This window comes from Apteryx mantelli, chromosome 1 (genome assembly GCF_036417845.1).
Source record: "Apteryx mantelli isolate bAptMan1 chromosome 1, bAptMan1.hap1, whole genome shotgun sequence".
Classification (NCBI taxonomy): Eukaryota; Metazoa; Chordata; class Aves; order Apterygiformes; family Apterygidae; genus Apteryx; species Apteryx mantelli.
This window is the reverse complement of record NC_089978.1, coordinates 73,136,007-73,155,856: the sequence shown is the minus strand read 5'-3', so window position 1 is coordinate 73,155,856 and position 19,850 is coordinate 73,136,007. Positions and strand designations below refer to the sequence as shown.

The 19,850-nt window shown below is 37.0% G+C and overlaps 1 protein-coding gene across 12 annotated transcripts in view; it reads left to right on the top strand.

Moving 5' to 3' along the window:
* Window positions 1-19,850, top strand: part of TGFBRAP1 (transforming growth factor beta receptor associated protein 1) — a 68,741-nt gene that overhangs the window by 39,143 nt on the left and 9,748 nt on the right. For 6 of the 12 annotated variants that reach the window (XM_067294912.1, XM_067294907.1, XM_067294915.1 and 3 more), the window contains exons 5-13: window positions 1,177-1,259; window positions 7,588-7,929; window positions 9,040-9,097; window positions 10,495-10,638; window positions 11,712-11,855; window positions 13,805-13,964; window positions 15,591-16,024; window positions 16,882-17,155; window positions 17,972-19,105. In XM_067294912.1, the coding sequence (XP_067151013.1) occupies window positions 1,177-1,259; window positions 7,588-7,929; window positions 9,040-9,097; window positions 10,495-10,638; window positions 11,712-11,855; window positions 13,805-13,964; window positions 15,591-16,024; window positions 16,882-17,070 (1,554 nt within the window). In that variant the 3' untranslated portion in view covers window positions 17,071-17,155; window positions 17,972-19,105. Of the gene's footprint in view, window positions 1-1,176; window positions 1,260-7,587; window positions 7,930-9,039; window positions 9,098-10,494; window positions 10,639-11,711; window positions 11,856-13,804; window positions 13,965-15,590; window positions 16,025-16,852; window positions 17,156-17,971; window positions 19,106-19,850 lie in introns of those variants that run through there. The other 6 variants (XM_067294927.1, XM_067294933.1, XM_067294898.1 and 3 more) reach the window with 5 other exon arrangements.

Below are 19,850 nucleotides of genomic sequence, written 5' to 3'. Positions count from 1 at the left end.
TGGAGTATTAGTGTACCCTACTTGAGGTCTCTCACTTCTTAGCAATTCCTGCTTGAAATATGTTGCTTAATGTATTACAATTTCCCTGGATATTCTTACTGAAAATGGAGGCCTCTTATTAACAACAGCACTCAGTCAGTCCTCTGTTAGACATTAAACTGTATGTTCATGAGAAAGTTGGTGGGGAAAACTGAAGGTATTTGGGTATAACTAGCTGTGTTTGGAAAATGCAGAGCCAGAGAGTCACAAACAGTGGATGCTTTCCAGATGACAGTTTACATTCCTTACTTTTAATAATTCTCTTTTGTCATTGGAAATATTTTGGGGCACAAGGGCACATTTCATCTGGTGGCTACCAATTCAGTGTTCAGCTTAAATACCTAGCATGTAAAGTAGATTTTTCTCTGTGCTAAATTCTTTTTGTAAACTTTTTTTATCTCTCTGTGATCTTAGCAGCAAAAATTTGTAACACATTGCTTTTCTTATAGTTTACTTGTGCTTTTCTTTAACCTTTTTTTGTGTACATTGCATAATGTACTGCAGATTGGATAAACTCAACTGCTTTAGAAGTATTTGCATTTTTAAAAATTACTGGCAGAAAGTCAGAAGTATTATCATCAACAGGGGATGAGGCTATGAGAATCAGCAGCAAGGTTATTGGAAAACTGAGGTGAGGAGGGGACACTGTTGGCTGTGTATGGTCAACTGGGACCCTTGAATTAAAAAAAAAAAAAAAAAAAAAAAAAAGTGCCTGCTCCATTACGGGGATCTTCAAAGATAACCACTGGCCTTTACATTTGCAAGTACCATGAGCAAAAACTCAAGGAAAGGCAGACTGATATCAGATGATAAGTCATCCTTTGAATAAGAAAACTTAAACTTGCTATTTTTTGAGTTCACTTTTAGTAAGTACTCCTGAACAATGTTGTGTTCACAAACTTTTTGTGTGAGAAATGTAATGTGGGCAGCAAATTCAAAATATTTTCAGGTACATAAAATTTATAATGTAGAGGTTCAAGGCTTTATTTTGCATGTAACTTGATAGACCTGGCTGAAGATCCTGTATTTGATGGGTTTTTTTTGTCAGATAGTTATTGCAGTAATGACTAGTACCATGTAGATAACTCCCTATAAATAGAATAAACTTTTTTCTTTTTTTCCTCTTCTCTTCCATAGGTAATGTACAAACGTATCCTGCAGCAAGCAGGTTTTATTCAGTTTGCACAGCTTCAGTTCCTTGAAGCAAAAGAGCTCTTCAGGTAATTGTGTGACCAGAAATTTACTAATCCTCTTTAAGTAAGGAGTTAGTGTACTTGCTTTTAAAATGCTTAGTGACTAGAATGTTGTTTGATGTGGATGCGAGATCACTGTGATCAAATGTTTTTGTTGAGAGAAAAGCAGAGTGACATTGAGACAGTGTTATAATTGAAGAGTTAATGCAAGTGATTTTTTTGTATGCTAACATACCATAGCATTAAGGCTGTATTCCTGTAATCTGATTGTTGTCTCTGTGGAGATTTGTTGACTTGATGCCTATAAAGGTCAGGGCTTTATTATTGAGCCTGTGCTGTGATTTATATTATAAACACTGCCTGGTTTCTTCTAAGTATGTGTTTCCTAAGAAAAAATTACAATTTAAATACTGTTCATGCAATTGTACTGACTAACTTTTTTGAGGATGTAGACACTGAATTTGTTTTAACACTTGTTCAGCTAGACCTTTTCCAGAAGATAGCTGACTTTGTTCACAAATCGATCTTGGTATTTCACTTTGACTCCATAAAAACAGTCAAAAATGCTGCTTGTTGTCTTTGTTTTACCTGACAATTTTACTTCTGCTAGCAGTGCATCATTCTGTGACATGGGGCAGTTCAGATTTAGTGTAATCCATGCTGGCCACATAAAAGAACTCTTCTTGTTATCTGCTGAAATTCATTTCACATTAGTTCAGAATCTATAAAAAAGGACTGCTAAGGTTAGACGATTTTTTTGTATGTAGTAGGCTTGTAGGCCTGCAGTATAGTAAAAATTGACCTTGGATTGATGGAGATAATGTCAAGGAAAGTAAAGCTGTGGGAAATGTTACTATTGGAGAGGGAATTCTCCATTTTTACCTCAAGCACATCAGGATAATGGGAAACACAGGGCTTTAATGAGCAATGCACAGGGAGTAGAGATTAGGAAATGACAGGATAGGCCTGAACAGCATTTAGCAGCAGTTTTTGTTCACAACCTCTTTCTTTGTCACACAATTTTTGGCTTTAGTGAGCAAACTGCAATCTTCCTTACTCCTTGTAGGTCTTGCAGACACTACACTAAGTCACTGCTGTGTTGTATAGCTGAAGTAAAAGTAAAAGCTTTATAGTACAGAATCCCTTACTGTACAAAATTCCTAAAAAGCCCTTGCATGTAGCCCTGCCTTACTGGTAGTTGGTTGAGGATCTTCTTTTAAAGGCAGCATAAAGGGGGAAATGTATGGAGGGGAGATGGATCGGTTGGACTGGCCTTGATTGATTGTGCAGCCCCCATCCAGCTAGCAGCCCATCAGGAATCAGCTTTAAGGAGCAGGACTTTGGGAACTCCTCTGTAAAATAAAATGTTTCACAAGAAAACTCTGTCCAACTATGAATCTTGGTGCTGAATTGTCATCCCAGGGTGTTTTCTTCCTACAAAACCTGCAACAGCAAAGCAGAAAACTTTTTCGTGATCTGCTGAACCCTTTGAGGGAGAAAGTAAAGGTGAATATCCCTTCTGGCCAGCCATATGCAGGCTATTTGGAGTATTTGGGTGACTGAAAAATTCCTTATGGAATCCAGGGCCTCTGATTTTTCAGCCCTGGCTATCACACCCAATTCAAAAAGTATCTGGTTATGCCCCAACACACTCAGCCTTGTTCATTTTAGACTTACCCATTTTTCCTCCAAGCATCAGTAAGATAATGGTGGTCCATGCAACCACTTCCTCCCATCTCCATGTGTTGCTTTGCAGATATTTCAAGCTAGAGTTAGTCAAAAATAACTGCTGTCTTAAAGTGCCAAAGGAAAATGTGGTATTTATTTAAGAGAAAGGTGGAACTAACAATGAAACAAAGTGAAAGCAGTACCTCTGGGAATTTGGTGTGACATGGAGCTACTTCTGGCCAAATTTAAATTGAGATTGACTCATTCCTCAGAAATCACCTATTGGTTATAGACTAACAGGCAAAATAATTACATTGGACTGAAAGCCTTGCTTTTTTCCTTCAGTAACCCGTTTTAGGTAACCTTATCAAGATGCAGTTGTATCTGATGCTTAATTTCATAGTTAAGTACAGAAAGAGGAGGAATACTTTTCTACTTTGGGTTATGCTTTTACTTATGACTACTGAAGAATGTTGAGGAGAAGGAAGGAAGTGGTAGCTGTACTGAAACTCAAATAGTTCAACAAATAAAGCAGAAGTTATTTTCTTCAGCTGGGTCAGTTAACCGTAAACTGAGTGAGCTGTCACAGTGGGACTTACTTGACCTGACAGATAAACGTCTGTTATTACTTATAAATTTTGTTATTTCATATCTCTATCATTTGGAGGCTTGCATGGAGTTAGACCAAACATTTCCGTTTAGTGGGCCTTTCGCTGAATTCTAGATATTTTGCTGAAGTGTTGATAGCTGTCACAATGAAAATTTGTCTCCAGTATTCAGTTGCATCCTTTCACTGGTTAGATGCTGCTTACAGTCTGACAAATTGGATACTGGAACTTTTCTAAATATTGTTGGTGTTTCTGACAAATCAAAGTGTTAACTCCTTCTTTTTGCAGTGTTATCTCACTGGGGAAGGGATATAGAGACAACTATAGCTAAAGTCTCTCCTATGCTGGTGAGGTTAAAAACAGTCGCTGTCCTATCCATCCTCATGTAGACCTGGCATTTATAGCTGGAGACATGAGAAGCAGGACTCAGTGTGAGATTTAAATCTTAAATATGATTTAAGAGTATAAGCTTCCATTACAGCCAGTGGGGATCAAGGCAAAACAGCCAAAACATCTAGATATTCGTTGTACAGGCTCTATTTAAATCTCTGATGTCTGTAAATTTAAGGGATCTTAATTTGGACCTAAATCTTCCCAAGGTTTGTAGACTTTGCCTGTTACATTATTTGTACACATGAAGCCAGAAAAGACCTAATGCAGAATTTCTCAAATGGAAATTTCCACTGAAGACAGATCAAACTGTCAACATTAAGAACCTGTTTTTTATTCTTTAAGTTGCCATCTATATTTTGCTAAAGCTGAGATAACAGAAGCTGAAAACTCTCATGTTTTTTCAAAGGAATTGAGGTAATTTGTAATGTTTCTTAAACTATTTTCTCCAGGTGCAGTGGAAAAAGCCTAAGCCAAAGGGGATCCCCAGATCCCAGGGGCCGTAAACCTAAAGTTCATCATCCATGCAAATGGGGTCATTGTGTAGTATTTAGTATTTTTCTTAGAAATTTGTTCTGAATAATACTTTGCTTTTAGAAGGCTATTTGACTGCTGATTGCCATTGCTCTGGGGGGAACAAAACTGTACTGTCTGAGCTTGAGTCAGACCTGCTGAAAGAAGCACTGGTGATTCACAGCCCAAGACCTGGTCTGGCCTGGCCTGAATTGGAACCTAGTTTTGATTCTGCTCTTAGAAGCAGATGGTCATTAACACCAAAAATTTATGAAGTTCAGAGGTGAAGTAACTGACTAGGTCCTTATCTAGAAAGGATGCAGAATCTCAGCTTCTGTAAAAGTTGAAAAATGTTTTAAAATTGTTAAATAGGTCATGTTAAATATCACATTTTTAACTTTTTCATCCATCTGCATGGTCATGTTCTCCATCCTACCTTAGGCCATCTCTGAATACTTGGTGGTGTAGCTAGTGAGGGAAGAAATGATCATGCTTGGATTTCTACAGATTGAGTAGACTGTTATTTTAGTTATGGACTGGCTTTTGGTCTAAAATAAATCAGTGAAGAACCTTGTTGAAGAAAATACATCTTTCTTTAAACAGGGTTAACTTACTAGTGTAATGCATCTTGCATAATACATTTTATTTTCTGGTGATCCTCAAGCCTTTTAAACTTTCACAGAGTAGTTGGCCTAGCCAGAGCTGCAGTTAGATTACTGTAATAAGTTAATACTGAAAGCCCAAATGCTGTTTGAACCATGAGGTTATGCCACTGACAGAACCTGATGTTTCTTGGTTGTTTTGCCTCTTAAAAATTCCTTTCTATCTGAGTTCCGTCATAATGTGAATCTATGAATTTTGAAACAGAACATGAAGTCTGAAAAGAGGGATTCAGAGGACACTTCAACTGTAGAAATATGCGTAGTAGGCATACGCTTTATCTTTATTAGCGGCTGACCTTTCTAGTGTAGGGGATTTTTTAGACAGTAGAAGCTGTGTGTGTAGATCAGAAAAATTTGCTATTCAAAACACTTTTCATAGGAAGGTTTCCCATTTTCAGATTTTTCTGTTGCAGTTGGCTATCATTCATTTTGCTGTTTCCATGCTTTGAAGTCCCTGGCAGTCCCTAGGTTGTGGAACAGGATACTTAATGCTTTTAAATTTCTTGCTGTTGCTCCTGTCACCCACGTTCTTCTGATACAGCTTTAGTAGCCAAAGGATGATTTTTACTGTCTCAAACATTATTTTAAAAAATTTTAAATAGTTGTTGCCATGTTTTTTATGGGGTTTTTGTTTTTAAACCAGGCTCATATTTTCTGGATAGTTTTGGAAATACTTCTCTGGCAAGAAGTTAATAGTTCAGGGCTTGCCTCGTTGCTTTAATTATTTTAGAATTATAGAGAAGGGATAAACCCATTTGTTAGGATCTTCCATACTTTATTGCTTGCAGAAAGTAAAAATCTTCCTACTTCACCTACTTCAGTAGCCTATAACTTGTTTTCTTTTGGAATCCTTTCCAGTAACGGTTGTGGAGGGAAAAGTCTTTCTGAGGTTGTGGATCATTGGATGGATAAAACTTTTTTTAAATTTAATTTCCAAAAAATAGTAACTAACTAGGGTTTCTTTTATAGAGCTTTCTGTTCATTTTGAGCTTTTTCAGCAACCATATCTTCTGCATTTCAGAAATTCTCTTTAAAGATGAATTCTGAATAGTCAAATTCCCAGTGAAGTGAAACCTAAATCCTGATTTCTTGCTGTTCTTAGGAGGCAAGGCCAGGAGAAGTAGTCACTTTAGCTGTGAAAACTAGTTACTTGCCATGTGCAAAGAATCTTCTGCAGATGAGTGAAATCATGTAGAGCAGTGCAAGGAGGCCAAGGTAAAGATGACATTCAGGCAGGCTGGCTGATAAATTTTCGGTAACTATATTTGATCAGCTTAATTAAATTAGTGTTCTAGTGACATCTACACAATGAAAGACAGAACAGAAGTGGGGAAAGTATTATGAATTGTTGCCTTATTCATTCTGCTCTTTTAGGCCTGTACTTGGATTCTCTTGGACAGGGACAATAAGTGGTGAATAAGCTTAGAAAGCAGAAAATAAAATGGAGCAAGTACACTCATCCCATCAGTAAGACTGACTTCATATACGCTTTTGAATTTAGTGCTGTTTATAAGGCTTACAGCATTTGGATCTACTTCACATGAATGCTGGTAGTTTGAACTTGCCTATATTCAAGCCGAGAGACTGGTATTGTAGAATGCAAGTCAGAAAATGTTGCATGCCTCCTTAGGTACCCTGAAAGAATCAAGGTGTGTATCAGTTCTGGTTTTCTGTCCCAAACAGCACTCTACAAATGCTTGAGGAGTTTCTTCAATTCGAGCTAAGAGTGTTTTCTGTAATATAGGTACCAACTTTTTCTTAGATAAAATACAGATGCCATTCTCATGTGAAGGGAAAAGCCACTCTGTAATATCTGACATCAGTATATACCTGACACCTATGTCTGTATGATAGACTCCTGCTTACTGGTTAGGTGGATGCATAATCAATATCCACAGCTCCTATTCAGAATCTTCTTAAGTGAGCTGAAGGAGAAATTTGGTGCATTTCAGGGTTGGGGAAAATTCTTTCATCATCTCAAATATTCTGAAAGCTTCAGTTTTCTGAAGAAAGCTTCTGTTTTCTACAGAATTACTTACACAATCTTTGTGGTTTGCCTGAAAGGGTTCACTGTATCCAGTTCTTTGCCTCAACCAGAAGACCAGCTTGCCTAATATATTGAAGTCCAGGACAGTCCTAGGAACTGCACTAAGGCTGTTCAGCTGTTTTTTGTATAGATCACTGAACAGCTGTGGGATGTCATATTGTCTACTTATCTGGGGTTGACAGACTAGTAACTTAAAAGCAAAGGGCTATCGAGTTTCCTAATTCTAGAGCTCTCAATATCTACAAGAGGAAAAAGAATGATAAATGATTTTGGATGGAACAAATCTGGATTTTTTTGTCATTTCTAAAGATATTTTCCCCAGTGTAGAGGGCAGTAACTTTTGGAAGCTGACAACTTGTTACTGACTCTAAGCATATGTGCACGCATTCCCAGTATGTTATTTTTTTGTGCCTATGTATACTTTTTCTTTCTTTTTTGCTTCATCTAGTTTGACACTGTAATTGCAGAAGCGGCCAGCTTGATGTCCGGGAGCTGATCTCTCTCTACCCCTTCCTGTTGCCTACTTCCTCTTCATTTATACGATCTCATCCCCCTCTGCATGAGTATGCTGACCTAAACCAGCTGACACAAGGGGACCAGGAGAAGATGACAAAATGCAAACGATTCCTCATGAGCTACTTAAATGAAGTCCGCAGCACTGATGTTGCAAATGGCTACAAGGAAGATATTGACACAGCTTTACTTAAGTTGTATGCAGAGGCAAATCATGAAAGTCTTCTAGATCTGCTAGTTTCTGAGAATTTTTGTCTTTTAACAGATAGTGCTGCCTGGCTGGAAAAACACAAAAAGTGAGTGAATTTTTTGAATACTGAAGTTTCAAGGCAAGAGGGAAAGATGTTTGTCTGTTTTAAATGCTATTGACTGCTGGAGCAGTAAGTTTAAATCCTTGTGGTTTCTGTGACGTTGGGTCCAAAAGACAATTTGACTTGTCAGCGTTTAAAGATTATGGGGGGAAGGTATTAACTGACACTCTGAAGCGAAGAAAATGTATTCTATCCTACACTGGTAAATACCAGGTTTCCTCCAAAAGTCTCAGTGTCCAACCCAGAAATAAAGGTTTGGAATCGATTTGAAAAAATAAGGCAATTGTGCTTCTGACAATGGGAGAGCAGAGTGGATGCAGTAGTAGTACATTTCTGTTGATGTCTTGGATTGAATGAAAAGATGCCTTAATACATGCACTACTTCAGGTAGAAGCTATTAACTAACTAGTAGCTTTAAAATGCTGGTAGCTTATTCAGTGAAAGAAGTCTTACTTTTGAATTGCGAACTCCAGTGTGCTTGTACTGATTCACTACAAGGATAATGCTTAAGATGAATGCAAATGACTTCAATTTGGAAATACCAGCAGGTGAAGAATTGGCTGCTAGTCATTAAGCAGGAAATGCTAGAAAGTAAATGTGTTAAATATGAACTCCAGTCATACATAGTATCTCAGTACCTCTGTCTAGGATTTAATTTCTTTATCTTAAAGCTGTGTGGTGCAGTAGTAGTAACTACAGTGGTAGAGTCCTAATTGTGATTAGATTTAGAGTAGTTTCACTCTTCAGATGTTTTATAGAATTCTCTTGGTATGTTTGCTTTGTATGGCAAACTTTATGATAAATATGAATGATAGAACATCATTACATGAGAATAACTATTATGGAACTTTAACATTATAGCATACAAAGAACTCTGTAATGGCACAGTAGAAAGCTATTCCTTGCCTGACTCCGTTTTGATTGTAAAAATGAGCCTACAGTTGCTTGTTCAAATGTGGATGTGAGAATTTATACATCACCTAAAAATCCCACCATAATCAACTATTTGTTATATTCTGTGCTATTTGAACCATAATGAAATTGGTAGGAAAGATCTAGAGATTTTAATATTATTACTTTCTTTTTTATATACAGGTATTTTGCCCTTGGTCTCCTGTATCACTACAATGGTCAGGATGCTGCAGCACTTCAGGTTAGAATGAATAAAGCTTTTAGTGTTGTCTGTGAATTGTCCCAAAATATCAGGTTACCTCTCTGAGATTAAAATCTTTGAAGTGCTAATTTTATCTACTTGAAAGGTGATATGTATATGTAGGAAAGAGGAACTTATGCTAAGACTTCCTTGAATAAATTGATATGCTAGGTATGAACAACCTGAAGAGCTTATTGAAGATAACTATTCAGATGCTTTTATGCTATTTTCTAGGCAGAACTCTGCATCTCTGAACAAAAGTTTGTACTCTTTAAAGATGTACAGAAGCACTAAAATAATCAAAAGACCATTTAAGATGGTTTTGGAGGGTACGTCAGAACATACTCTATGCTGATTGGTCTGTACACACACAACAGCAGTAATAAAATCTCATGGCAGACACTGATAGCAGTTGGGAGTTGCTTCCTACTCTGGCTCAGGTGCACATGGTTGGCAAGATTTGTGGGTTTCAGCTGGCTTTGTAATCCTTTTGGGGTCCCCCCCCTCTGATGTCACTAGTCACTAAGACCAGCAGTGGTCTGTAGACTGCAAACTAAGTAACTTTGTTAGTCCTGTCTGAAAAACTTCATCTAGAAAAATTAAATCTTTTTACTGATCAAGAGCATGTATATCTTGGGAGATATGCAATACCTTTAGTAGTTTACATTACTGTGTGACTTTTAGAATATGGTTATCACAATTACTCTGTCAGATACATTCAAGTCAGCTTGTAAGCAGTAATTTCCTGGGCAGAAACAAAAGACAGTAAGAAAACAAAGGTGGTAAAGGGGGGAAGGGGGTAAAGATATGCACCTTTGTCACATATAAGGTATTTTTCTTTGTTTCAGGAACCTATGTTTATTGCTAAACTGATCTGTTAGGTGTAGCACCTTTCAATTTCAATTATGATTTACGTAAAAATAAATACTTTCTCATAGTGCTTTTAAAATTCTTCAGTCAAAACTAAAGAGCAAGAATTATGTTTATTCTAAATTAACTTTGCATTTTCTTTAAGTTTGCACATTCAGAAAACAAAAGAAAAATAGACTGTGCACCAAAGGAATTTTATCAAAAGCTTCCTTTGCGATTAGTGTATCTCCTCTCAAAGGGTTCTGGCAGTTGCTGTCAATGTGAGAACCCACAGTGATGTGGGTTCTGAAATAGCTGAATATGGCATATACAAGAAAAGCCTCTAATGGAGAGGTGGTGTGAATTTAATGACCAATGAGATTCCTGACAATCTGCATTCCTAGAAGCTCTTTCTAATTCCACAAGTATCTGTGGCTAATACTAAGTGTAGTAGTAGTAGCGTATATAAATTTTGAGTTGGAAGACTTAATATGTGTTTTAAGCCTGATATCTATGTACACGTTAATCTCTGTGCATTTTTGTTGCAGTTATGGGTGAAAATAGTTAATGGAGACATTCAAGACTCTACACGTTCAGATCTCTATGAATACATAGTGGACTTCCTTACATTCTGCTCAGACCAAGATCTAGTGTGGAAATACTCTGAATGGGCTTTACAGAAAAATGAAGAGGTTTGTGATTGGTGTGCTTATTCCCAGAATATCACAAATATAAAGTTTTGTCTCTGAAACACTGTTTGGGTGTTGAATGACATTTGTATCATCTTGCTAGCTAATCAGACCATTTTTGAAGAATATTTAATGACTATTAAATAGTGACTGACAGAAGTAAACTGCCATGTTTCTTAATTCTTTTAAATCCCTCTGTTAAGAATCTCTGTGCTCGTGGTAACTGCCGCTTTTTCTTCCGAAAACAGTTTAAGTCTTTCTGAGCAATGAAAGATACAGCATGTTTTTCTTCATATTAATCATACTTTTTAGAGCTAAAAAAAAAAGAAAAAGGTTAACCTAATGGATTATGTTGCTGCTGCTGTTCCTTTTAAAAGGATTTCAGTAAAGGCAGTATCTTGGTATCTAGAAAGTGACATAGCCTTCCTTCAAGAATGAAATGGCCTTCGTTCAAGGAACACCTCATAGCTGCAAGAATTAATATAATTCCACCAAAATTAAAAATATAATTTTGTAATATCCATTAGTGTTTTCTGCCAAGTGCTAATGGAATACTTTATGTTGTATCAGGCAGAGTGTCTGCTGCTAGAACTTGTCACTGCTTGATTTGTATTAATTTAAAATGCAGTCATTACATATAATGACCAGATTTATAAATCTTGTGGGGGTGTGTGTTTTTTTGTTTTTTTGTCACTAAAGAAGTCTCTCAAATGTGGTGGCATACACAAAGAGATAAAGCTGTAAACATTCCGGTTTATAACTTATGCTTCCTTCCTGCAAAAGACTCAAGTATCTTGTTCTGCTGTTATGCAGATCTGCTCACTACTTCTTGATGCTGGTAGAAGTTTTGCCCAACAGAAGGTTTATAGGCTGGGCAATTATATGGTTTACAAATTGAGGAAATGAAGATGGTGATAGGTGAAATCACAGTAACCACTAAGTGGTGTAATCTTGGTGTGGGGGGCTTTGTGTTGTGTATCTCAGTAATGTACTAACTGATCTGATAATGCTATTAAATAGGTATTTAAAATAAAAGGGTTGCCACTGACTTCCTAAAAGCAATTAACTCTGTCTAGGTTGGAGTACAGATTTTCACTAAAAGGCCTTTGGAAGAGCAGGAAAAAAACATTAATCCAGATGATATCATCAGTCGCCTTAACAAATACCCTAAGTCACTTGTTAAATATCTAGAACATCTAGTGTTGGAAAGAAGAATAGAGGTAAGTCCTCCAAGAATACCAAAAACCAGGCATAGGATTGAGAGTGCAAACTGTGATAAACAATCTGAAAAATGCCAATGTCTAGAAGAAATTAGCATAACTTGTAGACTTTCAGATACACTCCAGGTAGGGAAGAAGTGATTTTGAGATTAAAGTACAAGATCAGGAGCTGAGATTACATTCTGTTACTAACTTTTCAACTTGAAAATGATGGGAAGACAGTTGCTTACCTCCTCTGAGTTCTTCCATGTCACTGTTGCATGCTTTTCTGCCTCACTGGTGAGGTTTAAATCACAGTCTGTGGTTTAAGACTTTTAGGCCAGAGTTTCTCTGGAATGCTTTGTTACTCAGTATGACATTTACTTATGAACTGTAAATCCTTAAATAGGGAGTTGATTAACACAAAACTTCATAAGCCACCTACAAAGTGCATAGGGAAAGATAAAACATAAGAATGTATTTGGTCTATCATAATTGACTGCATATTGATCTCTAGAGTATATATTTTTAAGTGTTAGCTGCTGTTCTAGAACACCTGAGGTTATTGTGCAATAGCTTCTCACACTAGATAACAGGACTAATGATTTATAGTGCTAAAAAGAAGTCGATCTCTGGTAAGGCCACAGAAAAATGGTTGAAAAATTGCTAATCCCGTTGCACTGTGGTGGTAGTGCACTAATGTCGCTAATTCAGTATTTTATAAGTAAATATGTGTTGTTCTGTCCTGGAGAGATTCAGAGAGGAAACAGAATTAAGACATGTACCTCTTAGGTCGCAGAATTCCAAACCACTCTAGAAGTTGAATGTCCAAAAAATGTATTCACTATTCATAAGCACCACTATATTCTTGTATTTTATCAATATGTAAAGCATAACACAGAAGAAGCAAAACATTTTGGGACTTGGATATGAGATGCTTTAAGCACAGGAGCAATGACTTTAACCTGTGAATAAAGCAAAGAAATGAACGTTGAAAGAACTCAGCAGATCTGATGACCAGTTCCCTAGCTTGCATCCTTGAAATGTATATGCTAGATCAATGGTTTCCTTCTGTTGCTTATTCAAATATGTTTATATAATAATGTAATAAATATTTTTAAGTATCTGGTGTATGGCACCGTGACCAGTAATAATGCTAGGTTCTAATGTCACAAATATTTGCAAACAAATACTACCATTTAAACAGCGTCTTTAGAATATTCTAACAAAAAGGATGCATAAATAAATCTATTCTACCTGCTAGTAAAGGCTGGATTCTAAACTGACTTCTTCAGAAAGTGCAGGTTATTGTGAATGCTTTAGTGAGAATGTTTCAAACAATCAAATTATCAACTTGTTTTGCTGAATATGTGGTAGTGAATAATGTAAAAAGCATTATGCTAATACATAAATCACTGATACGCTTTCAGAGTGCTTGTCTACTTGTGGTGGCTTACTTGATATATATTGCAGAAATAGAAGAGGTCAAAGAACACACTTGAATATGAAGAAGAATGAATTAGATTGAAATTACTCATATTACAAGGGAAATAAACATGAGGGCACAGCATGGGTTATACCTGTATTCAAAGGAGAGAGATCTGCTTTATTGCTTTGACTTTCATTAGCTGAACACCTGAAAGGAAAACTTTTGCACAAGAAAGCCTACTTATAGAGCTTGTTTATTTAAGGTGAAGAATGGCTTAGGACTAAGATTTTTTCATATTTGTATTTCAGAAAAATCTATAGAATGAAGATAGAAATGTAGAGAACACAGAGTACTTGTCTTGTGATGCTCCCTTGAATAATTTGTCAATTTGCATGAACAAAAGATTTTTGACTGATACAAACTAAGAGAATGAATTAAAACACATTTCTGTGCAATTATGTAAATATTCATCAAAATACTATTGGTGGGGAGAAGAGGTTGTCTTTGTAAACTGAGCTAACATTGCCCTTTTTATCTGTAGAAGGAGAAGTACCATACCCATCTAGCTGTCTTGTATTTGGAAGCAATATTTCAGTTAAAATCTGTGGCTACAGACAATTGTACAGAAACAACTGAATTGCTGTTTAAACTACGCAGTCTTCTTCAGAAATCTGATCTTTATAGAATTCACTTTATTTTGGGTAAGATGTGTTTTCTCTATTATAAATGCTATATATCAGTTCCAGCCAAAAGCAGAATAAAGTCTTCATAAGGATAGAAAACTAAGAGTCAATGTTTCTAGGCATATAGGGCAGTAGGCTCATCCTCATTTCAAATATACGCAAGTTAATAGAGAAGGCATATCTGTTACTGTTGTCTTTGATCTCACACATTTCATGAGTTAGAGTAGTATGTTTGCCACTGCACCAAACACAGAATGCTATAGCTAGCTAGAAGAAATATCATCATACAAATAAAAAAAATTTTATAGCTGTTTCTTTTTGATGAGCATGTAACTTGTGACAGTCTTTGCAGATGGAAGAGTTAAGAGTTTTTCGTTAAGTAGTCTGTTTCTCAAATAGTGAACTATAGCTAAGCATTAAGGAATTAATTCCCAAGGGCTTGTGGATCTGTCTTGGTTGTTGTCCACAGCTGCCTCTCCCCACAACCCTGAAAACTGGGATTTATGGTAGGCAAAAATCTGCGTGCCTTTTATTTGTGAAAAGGACAATATACATCTTGGTGTAAGGCAAGCAACAGTTAAACAGCTAAAATTAGTCCTTGGCCAGTGATTATAATGGCTGTTGCCTTAATGTACTTCCCAAAGGATGGGAGGGAAATGACTAGTTATTATAATGAAATTATGAAATGTTTTTCTGAATTTCTCTGGAAGAGTCATTGACTGAAAGAAAAATGGCTGAGCAGCAACTAAAATAACTTAGTGATATTTACCATCCACTCTCCAGTCAGCAAAACAGCATATGACAAATAATGTACAAATAGTCATTGAAACTCTTGCTCTTTTTTTTAAGACTCTTGCTCTTTTTAATCCAGTTTTTAAGGGTAGGAGTTACAAGCTGGATTATTCTCCTGAAATCCTTGTACTCCAAAATACAGTATTTCTTGTGTGAAAGTTCTTATCTTATATAAAGATGGGATGAATGCATGGTAGTATATTCCTCCCTGATAACCAGAATATTTGAGGGGAAAATTTTTGACTTTCTATACCCTTTTACACAGGGCCATATCAAATCTTTACCACTTTTAAAATAAGGGAGTTTTTACTTTATCTTGAAATTCCGAATGAACTTGTCATCATTCTCTGCCATCTGCATTGCCAGTTGCTAACACTTCAACTTTACAAGTGCCAGACTGGATCAAGGATTTGTAATGTCCTTTTCTTAAGATTGTATTGTTTGCTCTCTACAGTCTTTTATAGACTTTCAGAACGTGTGTTATTTTTGAGAGGAGGAGGGGTTAAAAATATTGCAGCTTTGTCTTATGGCTTATCATAGGTGGTAACAGTGTGGGCAGAAATGGGCAAGGCTCACAAGCTAGAATTTTAAAAGATGTCAGTGACATTGGTTTTGTTGCCTGTTATTTAGCGGGGCGGGGGGGGCAGTTCCTGTGTTTTGTGGTGGTGTTTTGTTAGAGATGTGTTATGTATGTTTGGGCATCCTTCTACTTTTATATCTGTCCTCTATATAGCTGCCAAAAACTCTGCGAAGTTAATGGGAATTGAGCTCTGGGTGTTTGTTTGCATTGACTCTGGGAAAGGAGTAATGTTCTCCACTGAGCAGAATATTGTGTTGTTTCTCTCTTAACAGATAAAATCCGGGGCACAGATCTTCATATGGAAAGTGCAATTTTATATGGGAAACTAGAAGAACATGAGAAAGCTTTGCATATCCTGGTCCATGAGTTAAAGGATTTCCATGCTGCTGAAGAATACTGTATATGGAACTCTGAGAATAGAGGTCTGCAGTACAGACAGAGGCTTTTCCATATGCTGCTGTCAGTATATCTAAATACAGGCACTTCAGACTGTGCACTAGTCATGGCTGCTGTGGATCTCTTGAATAACCATGCTGCTGAATTTGATGCAGCCCTAGTTTTGCAGCTGGTGCCTGACAACTGGTCAGTGCAGCTCCTCTGCCCATTCCTGGCTGGAGCAGTGAGGCAAAGCATTCATACAACAAGAATGACTCAGATTGCACTTGGATTAGCACAAGCTGAAAACTTAATCTACAAACACGAGAAGGTAGGGTTTTTTTAATGGAGGCATTCCGAAGTTTTATGTTTAAATGGACTCGGTTGTGATCAGAAGATGTTTGAAACATTAGGACAAAGTTGTCTCTTTAGGTCCCAGGCAGTTTTAATTGCTGCATTTATTATTTTTCTTGCTATGACTGCTTGATTTAAACTTTATTTTACACTTTCCCTATAACACAAAAGGGTTCCTTAAAATAGGAACTAACTTTGTATACTTCTGGACTGAATGAAAATGAATCTGGGGTTTCCAGATTAATAAAGCTCTTGCATAAATTTTAACAAATTTGAACTAGCATTTTGCTAGGATTGAGACTTGTCAGAATTTGCAGATAAGTTTGCACAGCACCTGGCACAAATTCAAGCTTACCAATAGCCTTTGTAAGTGGTAAATTCACTTGTGAAGCTTTCTCCTCCTAGCTGGAGTTGTTGCTTAAAGCTCCCAGTGGATTCTTAAATTTATTTAATTCAAATGACAGTTTAACCTGCAGAATCTGTCTGGGATAAGAATGTGTTAATGCTCAGTTTTCTGTGGAGTTGTCACGTGCTCTTGTTTGGGAAGCTGCACCAGGTTTTGAGTTGCATGCGATGTTTCAACACATGCACCACACACCACCAACAAAACCCAGTACTTAGGAGGAAGCAAGAAACTAGTATGAATGTGGAAATGGAATTCAAATTAAATAGTTCAAACAGTCTTTTCCTATGACCTCAATCACTGACCAGGTTTGTCCAATTAATAGAGTTGAAATAGTATATACCTGTGGTATCAATTAACTCTTCTTGTACTGCCTCCTAATTTCCCCCCTTTTCTTGCTAGGTTCATGTTCGGATTCTTTTTCTTTTTAGGTTAAACAAAAAGGAACCCCAATTCTTCTTTCGGATAAAAAGGTCTGTCAGGTGTGCCAAAATCCTTTCTGCAAGCCTGTATTTGTGAAATACCCAAATGGGGGTATGGTCCACACACACTGTGCTGCAAACAGACATCTGAATTCAAACATGATTCATCGCTCTTCCAGCTCCAGCAATCAGACTTGAAATATGGTCCAGGTCCCACAAGTTCCCCATGACTTTTACACCATTGGAAGTGGGATGGAAAAAGAACCAAGTGCAGCTACTTTAGGTATAAATCAAGTTGAACAGATAGCCCTTGGGTTAATGGGAAGACTTTAGTAAATATGAAATATGGCCACTTATCTTCTTGTTTTCCAGTGAATGTAGATAGAGAAAACTCACTACCAGAAATGGAGTGATGCAAATATAGGCTCTTCTGTATATAGTAATAACCAATTAAAGAAGATGAGCCATTTCTTCACAGTAAAGATGAATGTTAGGGAGATGAAGCAAACAGCTATTTTAAGAAATGTCACTTTGCACTGAATGTGGTGTTGATAAATTTGTAGAGGTGGAGATGACATCTATGGGAGTTGGAAATCTTGGAACGTTACATGACGGGACTGGCATAGTGCAGCTTATTATCAAGACAAAAATGTGCATTGGTTATAATGTTGGCTGCAGCATGTCCTCCTTTGGCCTGGATTCTCTTCCCCGGGATCACATTATGAACTTGTTCTTTGCTCTACAAATTGTTGGCTTTTGCACTTTTTAGTAATTTTTTTTCCCTCTCCTCTGCTGTACAGGGTTTAAACAAACAAGCACTGGTCTGTTAGGTTTCTACTCTTACAGTTAATGTAATAAATTCAGTGGGAAAGGATAGCCTCAGTCACAGGTGTGCTTGAAAAAAAAAGTCGGATTGTCTGTTCAGACTGTAGTCACTTTTATATGGGGGAAGAGACTTTAATATTAGACTTATTTATTAATATGCAAATATACTGTACATACAGTTGAATAAATTGATCTTATCATAAAATTTTCTTGGTGGATAAAGATGTAGCTGATGTGTACAGGTTATGACTAATGTTTGCTATCACATAAATAGACTGGAACTCCACAAGAATAGATATTAGTACTTGTGGATGACTTTGTGCAATCAAAATCCCAGAAAGAGAAGATTTAATTGGGAAGACATCTGCAAAGGTGCACTACAGTGTTACTGCATTTGGTGTATTTTACTAAACATTCTGTAAACTAATACTTCTCAACAACAAAATTGCTTTCCTTACTACCCTGATAAGTATTCAAGATGCTATTTAACCATTTTTAAAGCAATCAGTTTAAAAGAGGCAGTTCCCCACAAGAGAGGGTTAGAAACAAAGATTTTTAATTAAACTTGAGTATTTAAAAGTCAAAGTATTCCTCTTAATTCTGTAAAGCTCTAATAAATGTCAAGCTTACTGAACAACACACAGTTGAAAGAGTCAGTATGGCTGCTTGCTGTTTTAGCATTACAAATTGGAGTTCAGACTTTCAGCAAAATGGGAGAGCTGCCCAGTATCTTCTAGATGCAGTCTCAGCATAGCTCTCCTGTTACAGAAAGGTTGGCTCATGAAACAGCCTTGTAAACCTAGTGCTGCATCCAGGAAGAAGCAACCAGACGGCATGCAGGAAAAAGCAATCCATATATTTGTCTTGGAAACAAATGTTCTTTGGATCTTTCCTTCCTTCCTGAGTTTGATATTAGAGCAGTTGTGTAGGGTAAAAATGTTGAAGTAAAGAATTTTAGCACTTTCTGCTAAGATATGAGTGAAAAGAACTCCAAAAAAAGGACATTTGTGGGCATTTTTGACTTAATTCTGGCATGAGTGATTCTCCTGTGTTGCACTGATATGAACAGACTCTTCTGTCTGTGTTCATGGCTTTTAAATGTTGTGTTCAAACAGCAACGATGAAATAGACTAATTACAGTTCCCCCATACTCCAAATATTGACTGATGGAGAGGAATTGACTTTGCAAAGATCTGATAAGCCTTTTGTGTATAGTAGCATGCAATTCATAGGAAATATTTTCTCTTGCTGCAAACATCCTCAGCGTACCCTTTGTTTCTATTTGATAAGGACATAATAAAGCAAACATCACTATCCATGGTTAAGGCTAATCCTAGCCACTAGGTAGTGGTGAACTTGTCAACTAGTCTGGCAGCTGAATAGAGCTCATATCATTCCAGACTACAAGGTAAGTTCTTAAATTGTTATTGCATAAGAAGGTGTGGCATTAATATTTGATGTTCTCTAAATAAGCATTTCAGCTAAAATGCAGCAGTAACTCATATCTAATTATACATATAGAACAAATACAGAAATCAGAATGAAGTAGCACATTTGCAGTCATAGATGTCCAAAAGGATGATTAATGTTCAAGTTTGGGGATATAATTCTTTTAGCCCCTCACCCCAGGAATGTGGATTAAAAAAATACTAATACTTAGTTCATACATTGTTACTTATTTTTAAGTTTTGTACTAAACTTATTTGGATGAATTCATATGAAAAGCCCGCAGTAATAAAACAAAAAAGCAAAGAACTGGTAGAGCAAGAGCAGTCAGGTGGGTAGGACCCTCACTAGGGAGGAGGCAGTGAAGGGGCTGCTCCAGTGTGTTTACAGCACTTGGAACAACTGGGATCAAACTCCACAGGAGGAGGTGACTGCCCGCATCGAAGTGTGTGGTGGCCTGTATTTTATCATCAGAAACCTTATGGAAGATGACTACATTACATTCCCTTAGGTAGGATAAGTGCAACACCATTTGGGTAAGAGTATTTTTGACTGGAGAAACTGAGTTCATTTCTCCTCCTCCTCCTCCTCCTCCTCCTCCTCCTCCTCCTCCTCCTCCTCCTCCTCCTCCTCCTCCTCCTCCTCCTCCTCCTCCTCCTCCTCCTCCTCCTCCTCCTCCTCCTCCTCCTCCTCCTCCTCCTCCTCCT